Raw genomic sequence first — 19,423 nt, 5'->3', positions numbered from 1 at the left:
TATGCCAACTGCCAAATATACTGCAGTCATATGCATAATTCTGGAGGGGCTGGCTTAGTGGCACAAACATCAGCTGTGCAATACTTAGACTCCCTGGAACCACAGGTTAAAATCCTGGCAGGGTCAGCTGAAATTTTTAGCTTTCCTAGTTAGCTGAAGAAATAATATATTCCATATATTATCTGGTGTGGAATCTTTGAAGAGAAATCTCAATTCAAGTTTCAATGCGCTCTCTAATAGCTTATGACTCCAATCAGTTTTGGGAAGAATATAGATTTAGAACACTTAGTAAAATATTGGCTTTCTTTATCCTGAGAGTTCAACTTTATGTTTGTAACTTTTCCTTAAACTTTTCCCTATTTATGAAAAAAAAAAGAAGCTACTGTTTCCTGAATATGCACTTGAGTGTTCTCCTCTGGTAAATATCATGTCTTTTTTGTAACGTTTCAGCATGTCAGGGACTCATACGTTAATAATGACAGGGTGACCATATATCTTATAATCCGAACCAGAACATTTTGGGGACTGAAAGAAAGTACTATTAATGATTATGCTGAAACAATGGGATGAAGCAGGATGTATGATCCACTGTGGTAACCCCATAGGTCCAATATTTAATCATCTTTTTGGGAGTTGTCACTGTATTTTCTCATCATTAAATCTTAAGAAAAAAAAAAAAAAGACTTTTAAAACCAATACATTAGTATAAAATGAGTGGTGGGAAATAGCTAGCTTTCTATCTATCTAACCTAATTCTTCTGCTTTCCTGGTCATTTACAAATGAACAGGGATTTGAAACAAGCAGGCCAGACATCTGAAAGTGAGAGTATTGAATGCTATAAGGCAGAAATGGATCTTCTGCAAGAGGCCCTGCTCATTCTAGACCAGGCTGTCTGCCTGGAGACCTAAACTATCCCGACCAAGGATTGTCACTGGTTTCCCTTTAATCCAACACTTTTTTTATACCCAGAGTCATTTTTCTTTTATTCATTTCAAACTATAAGTCACAAAACACTTGTTATATAGCCAATCTGTAATACTGTTTTAAAGAAGGCTAAAGTTGGTGCCTTTGCAAGTAGTTTTATCTAAAGTATACTGTGAAGTGTAAATACAGATTTATTTTTCATAAAAGTTACCCCAGATTAGAAAAAAAAATTCACAGGAGTTAGTGGCTATTGAAGTATAGCCAAAGGTAACATTGTGAATTTTATAAATTTATTTCATGTGGAAAATCAAATCAACTCAGAGATTAAATCAAGTAATATGATCAAATAAACAGTTTATTACCTATATTTTTAAATCTACTATACTTACCAAAGGTCAATAGGATTGTAACAACCAGAAATATTCCAATTATAGTAGTAAGTATAAAACTTGTTTCTGGTATCCAAAAACCATCTAATAAAATAAATGAGAAAAAGAAATTAATTCAAAGAGTAAAACTAGATTGTCTCAGTGATATGCCAGATATGCCAGAGTTAGCTCCTAGTGGATTTTTGCAAGCCACTTGTTAAACCATCGGTAGCTTGAAATCAATCATGGTGAGAGTATTTACACCATGAGAAATCAAAATCAAGGTTTTCTTCTTTTCTTTTTCTTTTCCAATGATCTGGTCTACCAATACATCATTGGGATATACCCACCCCGTCTTCTACTTTAAAATGGCTGAGGAAACATGTATAATCTTTTTAGCAAATTTGGGACAAAGAAGTCTCAGTCTTCATGCACTATATGGTTGTGAGTATTATTTCTTCTATAACATCTTCATGTACATTTAATTCCATGAGTACTGAACTGAGGAATATAAACATGATAACATGGTACCTGCTCTTAGATAGTTTCATTGAGCAGAGGAGACAAACATGTGGACCAGAGCTGGCAAACTATGGCATGCAGGCCACGTCTGGCCACAGCACCCTGATTTTGTACTATTTATGAACTAAGAATAATTTTTACATTTTAAAAATATTATTTGAAGGAGTTCCCTGGTGGCACACTGGTTAAGAATCCGCCTGCCAATGCAGGGGACACGGGTTCAAGCCCTGGTTCAGGAAGATCCCACATGCCACGGAGACACTAAGCCCGCGAGCCACAACTACTGAAGCCCGTGCACCTAGAGCCCGTGCTCCGCAACAAAGAGTAGCCCCCCGCTCGCCACAACTAGAGAAAGCCCGCGTGCAGCAATGAAGACCCAACACAGCCAAAAATAAATTAATTAATTAAAAAAAAATATATATATATATATATATATTATTTGGAAAAAAAAGATGCTACAGAGATCACTGAATGTAGCCCGGAAACCCTAAAATATTTACTATTTGGTTCTTTGCAGAAAAGGTTTGCTGAGCTCTTCTCCAGATAACTAACTATAATGCAAATGAGAATGATGTCAGTTTTGTATAGAATAATGGGCTGTGTGTGTATAAAATGCAATAGTTCATTTTGCCTAAGGACCAGCAGTTAAGCATCACAATGGGTTCATTTAAAGTTAGGCCTTCAGGCTCCCTCACTTCAGACTATACTACAAAGCTACAGTAATCAAGACAGTATGGTACTGGCAGAAAAACAGAAATATAGATCAATGGAACAGGATAGAAAGCCCAGAGATAAACCCGCGCACATATGGTCACCTTATCTTTGATAAAGGAGGCAAGAATATACAGTGGAGAAAAGACAGCCTCTTCAATAAGTGGTGCTGGGAAAACTGGACAGCTACATGTCAAAGAATGAAATTAGAACACTCCCTAACACCATACACAAAAATAAACTCAAAATGGATTAAAGACCTAAATGTAAGGCCAGACACCATCAAACTCTTAGAGGAAAACATAGGCAGAACACTCTATGACATACATCACAGCAAGATCCTTTATGACCCAGCTCCTAGAGAAATGGAAATAAAAACACAAATAAACAAATGGGACCTAATGAAACTTAAAAGCTTTTGCACAGCAAAGGAAACCATAAACAAGACCAAAAGACAACCCTCAGAATGGGAGAAAATATTTGCAAATGAAGCAACTGACAAAGGATTAATCTCCAAGATTTACAAGCAGCTCATGCAGCTCAATAACAAAAAAACAAACAACCCAATCCAAAAATGGGCAGAAGACCTAAATAGACATTTCTGCAAAGAAGATATACAGATGGCCAACAGACACATGAAAGAATGCTCAACATCATTAATCATTAGAGAAATGCAAATCAAAACTACAATGAGGTATCATCTCACAATGGTCAGAATGGCCATCATCAAAAAATCTACAAACAATAAATGCTGGAGAGGGTGTGGAGAAAAGGGAACACTCTTGCACTGTTGGTGGGAATGTAAATTGATACAGCCACTATGGAGAACAGTATGGAGGTTCCTTAAAAAACTAAAAATAGAACTACCATACGACCCAGCAATCCCACTACTGGGCATATACCCTGAGAAAACCATAATTCAAAAAGAGTCATGTACCAAAATGTTCATTGCAGCTCTATTTACAATAGCCAGGACATGGAAGCAACCTAAGTGTCCATCAACAGATGAATGGATAAAGAAGATGTGGCACATATATACAATGGAATATTACTCAGCCATAAAAAGGAACAAAACTGAGTTATTTGTAGTGAGGTGGATGGACCTAGAGTTTGTCATACAGAGTGAAGTAAGTCAGAAAGAGAAAAACAAATACCGTATGCTAACACATATATATGGAATCTAAAAAAAAAAAGAAAAAAAAATGATCAGAAGAAACTAGGGGCAAGATGGGAATAAAGATGCAGACCTATTAGAGAATGGACTTGAGGATACGGGGAGGGGGAAGGGTAAGCTGGGACAAAGTGAGACAGTGGCATGGACATATATATACTACCAAACGTAAAATAGATAGCTAGTGGGAAGCAGCCACATAGCACCGGGAGATCAGCTCGGTGCTTTGTGACCACCTAGAGGGGTGGGATAGGGAGGGTGAGAGGGAGGGAGATGCAAGAGGGAAGAGATATGGGGACATATGTATATATATAACTGATTCACTTTGTTATAAAGCAGAAACTAACACACCATTGTAAAGCAATTATACTCCAATAAAGATGTTAATAAAAAAAAATTTTTTTTTTAAATAATAAAATAAAGTTAGGCCTTGAAGGATGAGAAGAATTTCAGTTGACAGAAAGTGAGAGAAAGGAAATCCCAGCTAAGGACAAGTGGTAGGTGGTGCAAGCCTGCACTGTAGGCTGAGGGAAACAAAGGCTGAGGACCCAGTGTCATGAAAGTTTTTTTACCATTCTGACATGGCTACAGCATAAGGATAAATATCAGGAAAGATGAACCACAATTGGAGGGCAAATCACAAAAGGCCTTAAATGCCACAGATAGGTTTGTACTTGATTCTGAAGGCAGTGAATGGAGAGCCATTTCAAGCATTTCAGAGAGCAGTGAAGTGATCCAGCTTGTGCTTCAGCTAGATTAACTGTCAGCAGTAGGATTAAGCCAAGAGCACAGGCTAGAAATGGTAGCTTAAATTAGGAAAGTCCAAGTAGAAATAGGAAGAAGTGAACTCATTAGACAGAAATCAAGATAATAAAATCAACAGAACTTGGTGGCCAAATAGAGGGAAAAATCCTACATGGTACTGAGATTTCTAGCCTATGTGATTAGAAAGGTAATGTGTTATGAACAAAACTAGGCTACCCAGTGGAAGATACAGATATCGGGAAGTAGAGTTTCAGGCCTGTTATGTAGCAGCTGAGAGTACCAGGAACAGAATAATAAGGCTGGATCAAAACCAGACTGTGGACAACCTTGGAAATCCATCTAGGAACATGGACTTGATGTGGTGGGCATCAACGATTAGCTGATTGTTACGGAGGAGAAAAAGGACGTGCCGATCTTGATGTTTTAGGAAGATCACATCAGATGAAATGAACAGTTCAATAGTTTCAGTGATAGATTGGTGAAGTTATACAGTCACCCAATTTACTGCTAATGCTAAGAATTCACTTATCTTTACCTCTGAACCCTTGTGTAGTAAGTTAGTATATAGACAGACATGTTAACATACCTCCAACGAATATAATATCCTCACTGATTCCACTATATTCACCAAAACCCAGATTATTTACAGCTACTACTCTGAACTGAAATGTTCCTTTCAGGTTTTTGGACTTCCATGTGCAAATGCTACTGCATGAGCCATTAAATGCCATCTTCCACATTAAATTCTGGTTCTGTGAATTGTTTGAAGTGCCCTCACTGCAAAAGAAAGAGCAAAGTTATAAATATAGGAAATATACAAGACAATATATGTGTTACTTCTAGGTGCTCATATATCATTTAATGACAGAGCTCCAAAGCGTCTCCTGTTGCACACTTTGCCCTTGATTTCATTCCTCTCACATGGTTTGGCTACAGAACACAGCAGAGTCATAAAGTCATCCGAACAGTGCCTGGAGCCAACCAACTCAGCCCATCTGGAAAATTACGAATAATCAATGGCCAAGAGAAAGCTGAAGATCCTCTTCTTACTACTAGGGTGTGCAAACTTTCCTCAGAATTCCAAACACATAAGACAATTATTTCATAATTTTTAACTGGGAATTTTTTATTTTTCGTAATTGTTGGTGTCTTATGCTATCTGTCATTTACTGATACCATATCTGGATAAAATACAGAACATAAAATTGAAAAGGAAAATAAAATAGTTCAGCTACCAAAGTTATCATTGTATCTGAGACTCCAAGTTTCATTGCTTCCATTTATATTGGCCTACACTACCTCAATGTCAATCCTCATTATTCTTCATAACGAAACATGGGAAGGGAACAAGAGCTGGGTTCAAAAGACATAACTGAAATTACTTTTAACAGAACCATAGACTGAAGGCAAGTTCAAGGCCTTCCAATTATGTCTTTTCTGACAACGAACTTTTCAAATCTGAAACTTTTCAGACCACAGCCATTTTAGGACTTAGTACCAACCCACAGTAACCTTGAGGGTAAGTAATGGAAGCCAGTTCTGCTCCCACTAACTGAGTGGTTGTCCTGAAAGAGCACCAAGGACCGCAAGGGCTGAGCCTCTGAGGGACAGGGAATGAGCAAGGGCAGCAAGGATGGTCACAACTGTGACCAGGAGCTAAGTGACCTCAGGACCATCCTAAGTAAAGCTGTAGGACACAGTGTTTCTGTACATTGTGTGAAGTGTCACATTGGGCATTGGCAATTTCATTGTTCAACCCAAGCAACGCTGATCCAAGAGAAAGAGACCCTTAAAAATGTATAAAGTGCCTCTTCACAGATATTGGCCACTGAGGAAGAGAAGGAAAAATGCTTCCTTGGTTGAGCACCTTCTATTTACAACACACCGTACTGGGGCTTTTCATATGTTGTTTCATTTCATTGAATCTTCTCAACAACCTAAAGAGGTAGATATCATCATCCCATTTTACAGATGAGAAAACTTAAGTTCAAGAAGGCAATAAAGCAAGGATTTAAACATGGTCTGTGTACTGGGTTGAATAATTCCCCCGAAAATTCATGCCACCCAGACCTTGTAAATGTGACCTTGTTTGGAAATAGGGTCTTTTCAGATGTAATTAAGTCAAGATGAGATCATACTGGATGAGGGTGGGCCCTAAATCCAATGACCAGTGCCCTCTTAAGAAAGAGAAATTTGGACACTGACACATACAAGGAGAACATCATGTGATGACAGAGCCAGAGACTGGAGTGATGCATCTACAGACCAAGGAATGCCAAGGATTGCCAGTCATCACCAGAAGCTAAGAAGAGGCAAGGAAGGAGCTTCCCTAGAACGCAGTCCTGCCAGCACCTTGATTTCAGACTTCTAGTCTCCAGAACTGGGAGAGAATAAATATCTGTTGTTTTAAGCCACCCAGTTGGTTGTACTTTGTTCCAGCTTCCCTGGAAAACTCATACAGTCGTCTCAGCTCCCAAGTGCGTGCACCTTGCACTACAACCACCACTGCACCATCAGCAAGTACACACGAGTATCCTGACTGAAGAAGATATTCTGAGACACTGTGAGGTACTCTGAGACAGATAATACATTCTATTATACCATAGTCCCTCTCCTGAGAGTAGAGACTTGGGGGCAAGGAAATGCAGAGTACTTATGGAGCTATGCACTTAAGGTGTTACTGAGGGGAATACACTACAGGGGTCCTAGTAAGACCATAGTGTGGCCTGGTTGGTGAACATAATTGCAGTCATAGACCACCAGGACGGTTCTGCAGGTCAGAATGTATTGCACTCTTCATGAAAAAAAAAAGTGACAGAAATTTCAAGAAAGTTTCAGTTAGAAATATGGCCAACATAATTCTCTAGCATGGGCAGGAAATTTTTTTAAGGTTATGGGAATGCCAGAGCAAGATGAAGCAAAAATAGATCTAAAGCTCAAGTTGCCAGGACTATAATTATGGAAGTGACTTTTGTCCTTGGAGCTTCTTAAAAGATGGCTTCAGAGTCCCGTGAGGGGAGTGTCTGTGGAATTTGGAATTCTCCCCTCAAGTTGGCACAAAGTCAGCTCATCTGAGCCAGTTATGATTCACAGAGCTCCCCATACTGGCCAGATCTGAGGTTGCATATGTTCATCAGGTTTTCATCAAAGGCACATTTTCAGTCCCTGGGAACACACTACAAACTGTAATCTTGACAATGGAGAGAGAATCCTGGGTTGCCTATACCCTGCAGGCCATTTCGGATCTTGACCTGATTTTACATTCTGAAAAATACCTAACTCATTGTCAATTCTCACTAGACCTTATTCATCTTCCTAAAACAAATTAACCTCAGAAATTTACATGCATACCATCATCTAACATCAAACATCAGCTCAGAATAGGTATTAAGTAAATATTAGTTACATGCTCAAAAGATTGAATTGTTTCCATTGACAAGCAGTTGCAGATTTCTGAGAAGAATGACTATCTGCCTTGTAATTGAGTGCCAAGGCTGACCACTAGGAATTGTGCAAAGAACCTAATGGTGCATGCAAGGCCCTTAAACTAAAGATCCTTTGTGTTTATTTATGAATACACATTCATAAATATTGTTACTTTTGATCTAATAATACCTTACAATTAACTGCTTAGGTCTTTGTAGTTTACAAAGCACTTTTGCAAACAGACATACCTGATCTCAAGGATATAGTACATAAGTCTGCTTCCATTATCATCAGCTTTTTCCCACTGTATTGAATTTTTACTCCCTTCTAATAATTTTGGAATGCCTGGTTTACTTGGGACTCCAGCTTTGGAAACAAAAGAAAATCTGATTTATATGTTAGAAGTATAAAATATTCTGCAAAACATCTTTCTATAGACTATATTTACTCAGAGGAAAGCCAGATACATTAAAGAAATATTCAGAAAATTATTCAAAAATTTTATTCAAGAAATATTCAAAAATTCTCATATGATTGCATATTTTTAAATGTGTAACTGAGGTTTTTATTAGTGACAGATTAGATGGATTAGTGATAGAAGTAACAGTAGAGCTTAGCCTGACACGAAATAAGTGATGCAAATAAAAAGAATTATTGTAAGTTTTGGAGCACTTTCCCTTGATTCCTATAGGGATCAACTTGGAGTTATGGTATACCTTTTAGAACACTAGTTAATTTAATATACTTGTTAGATATTTTTTATTTTTGGCATCTTGTTATAGTAGTCAGTAAGTAAATATTTGAACACTCAGTGACACTGTTTTCATTTAGTTCTTACTGCAAAATATCATAGCTAGACAGGAAATCAGAATACTGAAATAATTTTGCCCAGTTCAGGATCCTGCAAGACCAGATGAGTATTATCTCATTACTGCCAGTAAGGACTCCTACCTCTTTTCAATTTCTTCAGTCAGACTCTATGGATAGTAATTTACTCTTTTAAGAAAAATCTCAACCTCTAGGATTAGTGAAGTAAACGATGAGAAAAGAATTGAGAAACGTCTAAAGTTTTCTAAGTGCGGAATATGTTAGTACTCACCTTTAGTCTTAAAGCTTTCTGGAAGTGAGGTGCTATTTTCTCCTGTCCTGTACACCACCACTACTCGGATATTATAGGAAGTATAAGGCTGTAGATCTGTGATGTTACAAACATAAGCAGGACCTTGGCTGCACGAAGCTTTAACGTGGTAAAACTCATTGTGCTTCCACTAGAAAAAGAAGTCTCAATTAACATTTTGTTTCTTTAAGAAAAACGTTTTAAACATAGAAATTCAAAAGCTTGTGGCAATTAAAACTTAAAGTTTACTTTCTATTAAAAAATAAGAGCTCCTTTATGAGTGTTTGATCCCAAATATTATCCTTACCACCTACAGCAATTTTATTTTTTATGACAAGCTATAAGTGACTTGAATGGTGGTCCTTAAGATAAGTCCAAGGTGGGAAGTGCACCCCTGACTATATATCATCAGGGAGGATTCAAAGCTTGACTTCTTGTTATCCCTAATCAAAGGCATTTTTATTAAATCAGGATGGCTGAGAACACAAATTTACACCTGAGGGGAAATGATGGATCAAAACAGTGATACTTTCAATTCCACGGATTTGCTAATTTCAAAGTAATAATATTTTTACATATTTTGATTCTTTGAAGAAGTCCACAGTGACTTATAAATTAAAACATTTAGTTTTTCCTCCCTAAACCCTCTTCAGACATCTAACCAACATTCCTTATATTTATACATAGGAAGCCTAGTTCCCTAAAAGAAGGACGTTTTTGCCCACCATCACTCAGTCACTAAGTAGCAAGGTTACAAGTTAAATATAGGAAATGTTACTTTCATTTCACTGGGTCTCTAATTATAGCTATCTTAAACTTCTTTCTTTGAAACATTGCTTTACAAATATCTGTATGTTTGGACCCTTAATATCTTGTTTGAAAATGATGATTTTTTTCAATGTACAAATAGGAAAAGACAGAGGCATTCTGTCAAGGGTTCTTCTTGTATTTTCCTCAGTAGAGTTTCCTAAGAAGGTCAGTTTCCATAAATAAACCTGACTTTACATCTCCTTTTTCATTTAGCACTCACAAGGTCATGCCATTTCATTGGATGGTCACTTTATATTAGTTTTCTGTTCAGTTAGAAATGATTCTCTGTAGCACCTTCAGGGAGTAGACCACCTGGTTCCAGAAAGAAAGAGGAACAGAAGGAATGAAAAAAAAAAAAAAACCAGAAATGCTGATGTCAGAGACATTGCCTGTTAAACTCATAAATGTCTCAATCCCACTGAGACATACAGCCTAATGAAACAGATGCACTGGGTCCTTAATATTTATTCTGAACTTTCTGAGAGAGACAGAGCGAGAGAAATGCTGAGCCCTGGCTCAAAAATTTTAGCCCTTTTTGGTCCTGCCTCCTTAATGCTCTGTCATAGAAGCCTTCAGTGAATAGTCTAGATGGCCCAACATTCCACACCATCCAGAAATTATCAGAGCTCCTTGGAATGTGAGGGAGATGTTTGACCAGGGGCTTTGCTGGAAAACTGTGGAGTATTGACCTCACCACAGCAATGAATGTTCTGGGCAGACCATCAGCTTGGAGAGGTTCCACGGGCTACCCCAGTAAATCACAAGGGAGTTGGGATTTTCCATTCATCAGAGGCCAACAGGTGCAGGGGGGGAAGGCTACCACAGAGGATTTCCAAATTCCTGGGCAAGGGTGTGAGGGAAATGGTGCAGACTATGGTGCAAACTCAGTGTCTCAGTTTCAGAGACTGAAACTTCAGAAATGTTTGGTTCTGGTAGGGATTCCCCTGGACAGCTGAGAAAAAGACAATTGTAATGAATTTCCATGAAAAAAAAATTACCAAAGCAAAATTATTTGTTTCTCCTCAATCTTAAATTGAATATGTTCTTCTGCTATACATTGTTGTGAGAAAGAATCTATGAAATTTAAGACCAAGATAAAAATTTAGCCTTGTGCTCTAATTCCCTCATTTTTCCATGTAAGGAAAAGATGAAGACTGGAAGTTTATCCTTTTCTCCTTTCCTTTCTAAAAAATAAAAAAATATATATATCATTAAAATATTTACTCACCCTCATCACTCACCCCTCAGAGTTTCAGTGTGGAGTTACAGGACCATTGCTAGCTGTCTATCATTATGAGTTAGATTCAACTTGCTCAAAAGAAATAGAACTTTCTGACTAGATGTAACACGGCCTTCTACTGTGCTCATCAGTTAGTACTTGTAGGTGGTCACGCATGTAGAAATTACTATCTTACATGTTCAGCTTCATGATTTCTTAAGTGGTCTATCTGGAACCTGTGCTGAGCAAGTGTAGTGGAAGTTTTGAAAGAAAAAGCATCACATGAAAGTCATGAGGACTGAGCCAGGTGGCCCCTGTCTGCTGCCCCTCTCCCAAACTTTGAGAAGCTGGGTGGGTGACGATGACTCATGTTCCTTCCGTGTATGAACCAAGGAGAACCTCTGTAAGGATGAGTCAGCCCTGAGGGTCCTCCCCTGCATGGCTGTGATATCTGACTCATCAGGGCGTCTTACTGGGTCTCTGGCTTCTCATCAGTAAAACGAGAGGCTGGAGTCATCACCTCTAAGGTCCTTCCTCAGTTCACGTCTTTGATCTGGGAAATGAACTTTACATCCCTCCCCTTGACCTCAAACTGAACCACATTAAGCTCACCTAAATAGATGTCCCCAAAGAGATGATCCTTCAATTTCTCCAATTTAAAACTGAATTTTTATGAAATGACCATTTTTTAATTAGGCAACAAATCATCATAAACATGCTCAATGGCAAAGATCTGATTGAACTATGGTCTTTGGTCTTACCAACTTAATATTCACTGCTGTTTAATATTTTTCATAGTTTTTATCTAAAAGTACAAGATTATAAAAAGTATTTTACATAGGAAAATTTTAAACCTCTGGGGAGCAACTCTATTTTTAAGGAAAAGTGAGGTCATGACTGTACTGATTTGTTTTTAAGTTCCCGCTAAACAAAACACTCCTAACCAATCTTTACAAATGCGGACACACAAATATATAATAATGGAAAATGAAACATCACAGTTATAAAAACTTAATCATCTATTAAGTATATCAGTATAAAAATTAATGTAGACTTTCCCTAGCAGTGAATGAATTAGATTAACTGATGCTTAAATTCAGTGGGCATTTTTACATTGGTTAAAGCGTGAAGTTTTTTGGATGAGGAGCCATTTAAACTAGTTTACAAGCCAAGATCCAACTAGTTTAGAATAAACTAGTTTTATATTTTACTTCTCTCCTGTTGCTATTCAGCCCTGAAATGGCTGAAAGAACATTTCTAAACAAGGTTTTAGGTTTATGTTTGTTCATTTCTTTCCATTTTTTTTCATAGAAGACAGCAAATTGCTACGGACTTTAAACTGAAGAGCCATGCTGATAACATCTAAAGTAAGTAAAACATTATGAAACCAGTAAACCATAATTTATACCCTTTTATGTGAAGCCTTTTAAGAGCAAATTAATCTCACTGGGAATTTTTTCCATCAGAAATTAGTCTAGATAGTTTACCACTTCTATCTGGCAAACCTGAATCAATGAATCTTGTCAAATATATTGCTCATTTATACAACTGGATGCCCTAGAGATATCTTTTAAAAGGCCTTTTGATTTATTCTATAGCATAAAACAAAGATGTGTGTTAAAAGTATACAGTGAGGGCTTCCCTGGTGGCGCAGTGGTTAGGAATCTGCCTGCCAATGCAGGGGACACGGGTTCGAGCCCTGGTCTGGGAAGATCCCACATGCCGCGGAGCAACTAAGCCCGTGCACCACAGCTACTGAGCCTGCGCTCTAGAGCCTGTGAGCCACAACTACTGAGCCCTCGCACCACAACTGCAGAAGCCCACGTGCCCTAGAGCCCGTGCTCCGCAACTAGAGAAGCCACCGCAATGAGAAACCTGCGCACCGCAACGAAGAGTAGCCCCCGCTCGCCGCAACTAGAGAAAGCCCACGCGCAACAAAGAAGACCCAAAGCAGCCAAAAAAAATTAATAAATAAAATTTTTGTAAAAAGTGTACAGTGAGATGTACCTTTTGGAGTTCAAACCAAAATCTGATAAGGTGAACATTAGATGGAGCCTTCCAATCTAATTGCAAACTCGTGTTCTCTGGAACCAAGGCATGAGGTTTCTCTGGCGTGTCAAACGTTTCCACAGTGACAGGACGACTCTTCGTGCACCACATTTCCTCGGCGTGGCAGGCCAGAACCTTTTTGTAGAAAAGAACAATTGCTTAACTTTTCTAGAACCTTGCACTTGAGAATGGCAATAAAAGTACCCAATATACTCGCCGTACTTTTAACACATAGAGTTTTCCACCAGACAGTCTAGTAATAAGGAGAGAGAGCCTCCCATTTGGATATTCACTTTGCCTTAGTGGAGTCTCAGGAATGGGAGCCAGATGAGAGATTGCCACCTGATAGCGGACTGCCTCTTTCGGTCCATTTGGCTTGTGAGATTCTCTCCAGGATATAACGAGGCTGGTGTCTGACTGCACAGTTGTGTTAATGAGCCAAACCGCCTCTGGTACTGAAATAAATAACAGTGCACAATAAGGCGTGTTGCAACAGCACTGAAAGATGGAAAGAAGTAATGGGGTCTTGGTTGAGGAATAGGCATATCATGTGAGCAGAATGAATGACAGATGTTCCGAAGGAAAGCCAGCCTCCTACATAATGGTAAGTTAACAGGCTGCCTGAAAGGCTCTCGCTTATTTTTGCCTAATGACTAAATCATTCTCTGACTCCAGCTCAAGGATATGACCAATGATGAATAATCCAATTCGGGTGAGTTTTGTGAATGGCATCAGAGATGTGTGAAAGAAATGGCCTCCCCTCATAATAATCGCCACCTCTTACAACACCTTTTCAGATTCTAAATCCATTCTTTAAGGCAATGATGTTATAGCACTTTACAACTCAGTAGCCTTGGTAAAATTCGCATAGAGAAAAGGCTTGGCTTTCCTAGGTTTCACCACATGTACAGAGACCTGTAAATACATGGGAAGAAAGTGACACTGTGAGGTGAGACCAAAGAATGTGTTTCCAGCCACATAGAATTGATTATGATGTTTTGCCATATAGTTGCTTTTCATTTTGATGGGATATTATCCATCATCTTCTGGTGTTAGAGTAAGGATCATATCAACAGAATATTCTCCTAGAAAAACATTTTTCTTATTAAGCTTAAAAAAAACTCACATAATAAAGATAACTTAGCATCCAGATAAAAACCAAGTATAGGGCTTCCCTGGTGGCGCAGTGGTTAAGAATCCGCCTGCCAATTCAGGGGACATGGGTTCGAGCCCTGGCCCGGGAAGATCCCACATGCCGCAGAGCAACTAAGCCCGTGCACCACAACTACTGAGCCTGCGCTCTAAAGCCTGTGAGCCCCAACTACTGAGACTGCATGCTACAACTCCTGAAGCCCGCGCACCCTGAGTGCATGCTCCGCACAAGAGAAGCCACCGTGATGAGAAGCCTGCGCACCGCAATGAAGAGTAGCCCCTGATCGCCACAACTAGACAAAGCCCGTGCCCAGCAACGAAGACCCAACGCAGCCAAAAATAAATAAATAAAATAAATAAATTTATTTTTAAAAAAACCCAAAAAACAAATATAGGCACACACAAGCACATATATCACAAAATTCCACTCTAGAAAATCCCACACCACGCCCATAACTCACCTCCACTTTTAGTTTTTCCCAAAATCTCTTTTCCCGGAGGTAATTGTTCCAAAGGATCTGAATAATAATTCCTTACAGCTATCCGTATCATATATGTTGAAAATGGTTGTAAACCTTCAATAAGGGCTATACTCTCCTGAAATTCCTGTAATTAATTTTAAAAAATCAGTGTCTTATTTTTTGTACAAACGGGGAGAAATTATTTAATCAAAGAGAAAAAAACTAAAAGACTCAAAAATTTTTAATTCATCTTTAAATCTTGGATCATGAGTGACAATCTTCACTATACTAGTCTGCCCAGACCTGAGCTGTTTAATGTCTGTCTCCAAGAATAAATGCCAAATGATTGGCAGCCTCAGTCAGTTGTGACATAATCATTTCACTTAGGAAGCTGAATTCCCAGAGCACACTATCTCATTAGAGTTGCATTAGAAATTCAGCAGGAAGGTATTGTAAGGATGTGACACATCAGTGAATACAATAAAAGATTAAGCTACATTATCTAATCATTCTCAGAAATAAAGTTTAAGAAACTAAAAAGGCTTTCCTTACACTAATGGTTCTCAACTTTGGTTATACTTTGGAATCATCTGGGAAGTTTTAAGAAAATACTGATACCTGGGTCCCACCCCTAAAGATTCTGATTGCATTGGTCTGAGGTGAAGCATGGGCTCAGAAATTTTAAAAGCTTCAATGTGCTGTCAAGGTTGAGAACCACTCACTGCCTTTGGCCAATATTAATCATTATGAAGACAATAAGAGATAAGCTCTAATAAGAGAAATGTCCAATGCCAGAAACCCAATCTTGGTCAGCCAAATGATCCAATCTGTCTCTGAAACAACTCCTGTTAGAAATGTGTAAAGAAAGGTTAAAATAAACAAAATTTTAAAATAAATATATTTTTAAAAAATAGACAAAATAAAAGAAGTTACAAGAATCAGAAAGAAAGTAGATGATGGTCAATTTCACCTTTTGACTTGATTAAAACCTCCAATAGATGATGGTCAATTTCACCTTTGACTTGATTAAAAAATAAGCAGAAAGAAAAATACTGGGTACATACGATTCCATCACAAAGACAACTGGAACACCCATGCCTATGATGGAATGAATTGTGTCCATTCATTCATTCAAGAAATATCTAGTAATGCCTATACAATGCCAAGTAGTATGCTAGGTGCTAGGAATACAATGATGAATAAAAACGTAGTACCCGCATCACAACACATTTCACAACGTATAGAAAATAAACAAAAATATAATGTACAATTTTTATATTAGCTATATGCTATGGAGGAGAGGTATACAGAAATGTTCTTTCTGTCCAATTCATTTCTTACCCCTCAATCTGCTGGAATGGCCACAAAAACAAGTCTCTATCACTTTCTGGGGATAGTTAGATAATTAGGGAGGGCAACAAACCCAGCTCTTTTAGAACACTCAGGAAACAGTCACTATAAGGCAATCTACCGACTGATTAGGGTTAATATACTTCCTTGAAGCTTAACTTACTCGTAGGCAAGAGACTAGATAGAACACAGTATGTTTTGATGAGTCAGCTGTAAAAGTTTGCATCACAGTGTGTTTCAGAACATAATATAGAAAATACTATGGCTGAGGATTTTATATCAGAAAAAGGCATCTTGTGAAAAGACAAAGACAACGGGCTCCAACCTTACCAGCATTCTATCTTTCAGTTCAGAGCTGTTCTTCCTGTCATTTACTTCTTTGTAATAAAGCAGGTATGTGGGAGTGGGGCTGGTGATGCCATCCCATGTGAGGTTTGTCTGGGCAGGTGGTAATCTGATTGTGAGGCTGGTGTTAGTGGCGTTAAGTATAGTTGGCTCTGCAATATCTGAAGCTAGAGACAGAAATGCTCTATCTAAAATAATAATAAAAAGATTAAATATATACACACGTACGTACGAGAGAAACAGCAGATTTATCTAACATCAAGGATAATATCATATTTTCTTTTTATTTAACTGACAAGGTATGGTGTATTGGAGTGTTGGAAATGTTATTCAGGACAGGAAGACACGTTTTTTACATACGTTTTGAACATGTTAAATGCCTGGGGAAGAGTGCAAAATAACTGGTAATTGCTTACAATTTCCAGCAGATGGAGCTAAACTACCCTTAATTGCGTACCTAGACAGTGAATAGCAAAATACGTTGACCCTTTTTTATTTTGAAGAAAGTAATGAGAGCATTATATCAATCATATTTTTCAATGAATTCCGATTATGAAAACTGATGTTATCTTTAGGACTTTTATTTCTAGGGATATGCGTGTGTGTTCAACCTCAAACAGATATTGCATGGATTTTTTAAATCTCTTAAATGAATTATTTCACCAAAATATGCGCTCAGCTTATTTATAAGTTCTCCCATGTTTTCATATTGTATAACTTACATATTTTATAACTGAATACATTTAAGCAAAGAGAGTTTGTTTTACTCATTTCTGTCTCTCTCTAAGAGGGAATTATACTGAATTTAGAATGACATTGTGACTTTAATGGCAGTGAGAGCTTGTGAAAAAAACTCAGAGACCACTTTAGGTTTGAATGTCACCCATGAGGCTATGTAGTGCTGTTTTTGTTTTTGGTTGGTTGGTTTTTATATTTCAAACATTTATTTTATTATGACTCTCAGCAAAAAATATATAGTCAGTCCTGCCATTATGTGATACATGCATTCCTAAAAGTCACTGCATTATACAAAATCCAGAAGATGTGTGGGGAAAATAGAGTGAGGGGCACAACACTAAAAAACTTCATGAGTGACACGTTAAACAAGCAAGAGAGAAACTTAATAAAAATGGTAGCACAAATGTACACATGTTAAATGGTTGACATATCTAATCCTATAATACATAGACATTTTACCTTGAAAAAAGACCTGAAATTTTATGCAAAGCTTTTTGACACCACTGGGAGGTCTAAAATATCATCAGGGGAGAAAAAAGACAAAAAGAAGGGAAATTATGGGACTGAGAAGACAAAGAGGATAGACAGAGAGAATGACAGGGCAAGGGTTTCCCGTGTCTAAAGTAGCCTGCCACAGCCCAAGCCATGTATACAGATAGAGATAAATTGTGACCCAGGGCAAACAGCAATCACACTGTGCACCAAACCCTGACCATTTGGAGCAATGCTGAGAGCACAACAAAGAGTTGGAGGGACAGCCCTGGAGGAGGAAACATTATGAAATTTTCCTGACCCTAAACTGGGAGAACAAGCTGATTAAGAATGTGACTTTCTTACCTGGAAAAGGCTGCAGAACTGAACTGTAAACCAAGATATGCTTACTACTTAGGGCCTCCACCTGGGAGAGGATGGACCCATTGCTTTTCTTTGCCTGATAAATTTGTGTGCTGTCCTTTGCTGTGGAGATCCAATATAGAAATTGTCCATCCACAGTCAAGCTAACAAGCATTTTTCCTGTTGAAAAACAGAAAAGAACATAAAGAACAAAATACATATCTGACATTTTCTACTCTAAGCAATATGTGAAATCCTTTTTCTATAGCATGACTGATAAATTTTGAATCTTTCTATTATTTCAATATGAAAAAATAATACTTTTATGTCATTAGCCTAAGGATATTACAGATATTTTCTCATTTTAGCTCCGTATCAAGCCAACAAAGCAAATACTATTATTATTAGCCTCATTTTGTAGAAGTGGAAACTGAGGCTTCGAGGGGTTAAATAATCCCCTCAAGGCCACAAAGTTAGTCAAGGGCAGAGCCAGGATTTAAAATTTACCTGTGTGATTCCACCCCAAACAACACCAACTGAAGGAAGGTATTAGCTGAGGCACAGGGCTCAGTGCCTTGCTCAGTATATTTATCAATGATTTAGAATGAATGCATAATAAACATATTTATCAAATTTGCAGATAATACATGATTCTTACTGTCACTAGTACATTCAGTCTTTGACTTATTCAAAAATATCACAACAGAATCGTGAAATGGATTGAAATTTCATAGCAACAAATATAACATCCTAAATTCAAGGTTAAAATTAAATCTGTAAATAAGGAATGAAAGAAATTCTGGCTTAATAATAGTTAACATGAAAAAGACTATGGGTTCTTCAAATGGCAGGCAGCCCAAAGACCTGATGTCACTTTTAGCTGCAGTAAAAGAAGACCTGGGAAGTCAGAGGCCCTCTGTGCTGACCAGAACATACTGAAAAGTACAGTGAGTCATTATGGGACAACATTTAAGAGAACTAAGCAGCTAGAGCGAAACCTCAGGAGAGTGGATAGGGCAAAGAAAGATCTAGAAGCCATACCACCTAAGGATTACTTACAGACACTTGAATTTTTTCCTCTAAAGGAAGTGCTTAGTATGGGCCATGGCAGCTGTTTCCACATAGTTGAGTCGCTATCATGTGGAAAATGATTGATTTATTCTTTGTAAATTTAAAAGTCAGAACTCAGGCCAATGAATGAGAGGAATGGGGAGAAAACTTCGGCTAAACATAAGAAAAATATCTAGCGTTTAGAACTGTGCAAAAATTAAACAGACTTCCTTATAAGGTAATAAATTGTTTTATAAACAGGTGCTCAAAGAAAGCTGTTTTGGTAGAGGGGATTTCTTCCAATATTACGTCAGCTAAATGATCTCTAAAGTCATTCTAATTTTCTAATTTTGGGATTATGGATTTCAATTGTGGCTTCATGAAAGACTGACTAGTTCTATAGCTATAAA

At 37.8% G+C, this 19,423-nt stretch overlaps 1 protein-coding gene across 1 annotated transcript in view; it reads right to left on the bottom strand.

Moving 5' to 3' along the window:
- The window catches only part of ROS1 (ROS proto-oncogene 1, receptor tyrosine kinase), a 113,741-nt gene that overhangs the window by 31,861 nt on the left and 62,457 nt on the right, over positions 1 to 19,423 (bottom strand). The window contains exons 27-35 of the mRNA XM_036872232.1: positions 17,967 to 18,143; positions 16,377 to 16,579; positions 14,697 to 14,841; positions 13,306 to 13,538; positions 13,042 to 13,218; positions 8,988 to 9,156; positions 8,137 to 8,254; positions 5,049 to 5,239; positions 1,315 to 1,398 (exon numbers count right to left, since the gene is read on the bottom strand). Of these exons, the coding sequence (XP_036728127.1) occupies positions 1,315 to 1,398; positions 5,049 to 5,239; positions 8,137 to 8,254; positions 8,988 to 9,156; positions 13,042 to 13,218; positions 13,306 to 13,538; positions 14,697 to 14,841; positions 16,377 to 16,579; positions 17,967 to 18,143 (1,497 nt within the window). The remainder of the gene's footprint in view (positions 1 to 1,314; positions 1,399 to 5,048; positions 5,240 to 8,136; positions 8,255 to 8,987; positions 9,157 to 13,041; positions 13,219 to 13,305; positions 13,539 to 14,696; positions 14,842 to 16,376; positions 16,580 to 17,966; positions 18,144 to 19,423) is intronic.

The sequence above is a fragment of the Balaenoptera musculus genome, chromosome 12 (genome assembly GCF_009873245.2).
Source record: "Balaenoptera musculus isolate JJ_BM4_2016_0621 chromosome 12, mBalMus1.pri.v3, whole genome shotgun sequence".
In the NCBI taxonomy this organism is placed as follows: Eukaryota; Metazoa; Chordata; class Mammalia; order Artiodactyla; family Balaenopteridae; genus Balaenoptera; species Balaenoptera musculus.
The sequence above is the reverse complement of the archived record's forward strand: the minus strand, read 5'-3'. Positions and strand labels throughout refer to the sequence as shown.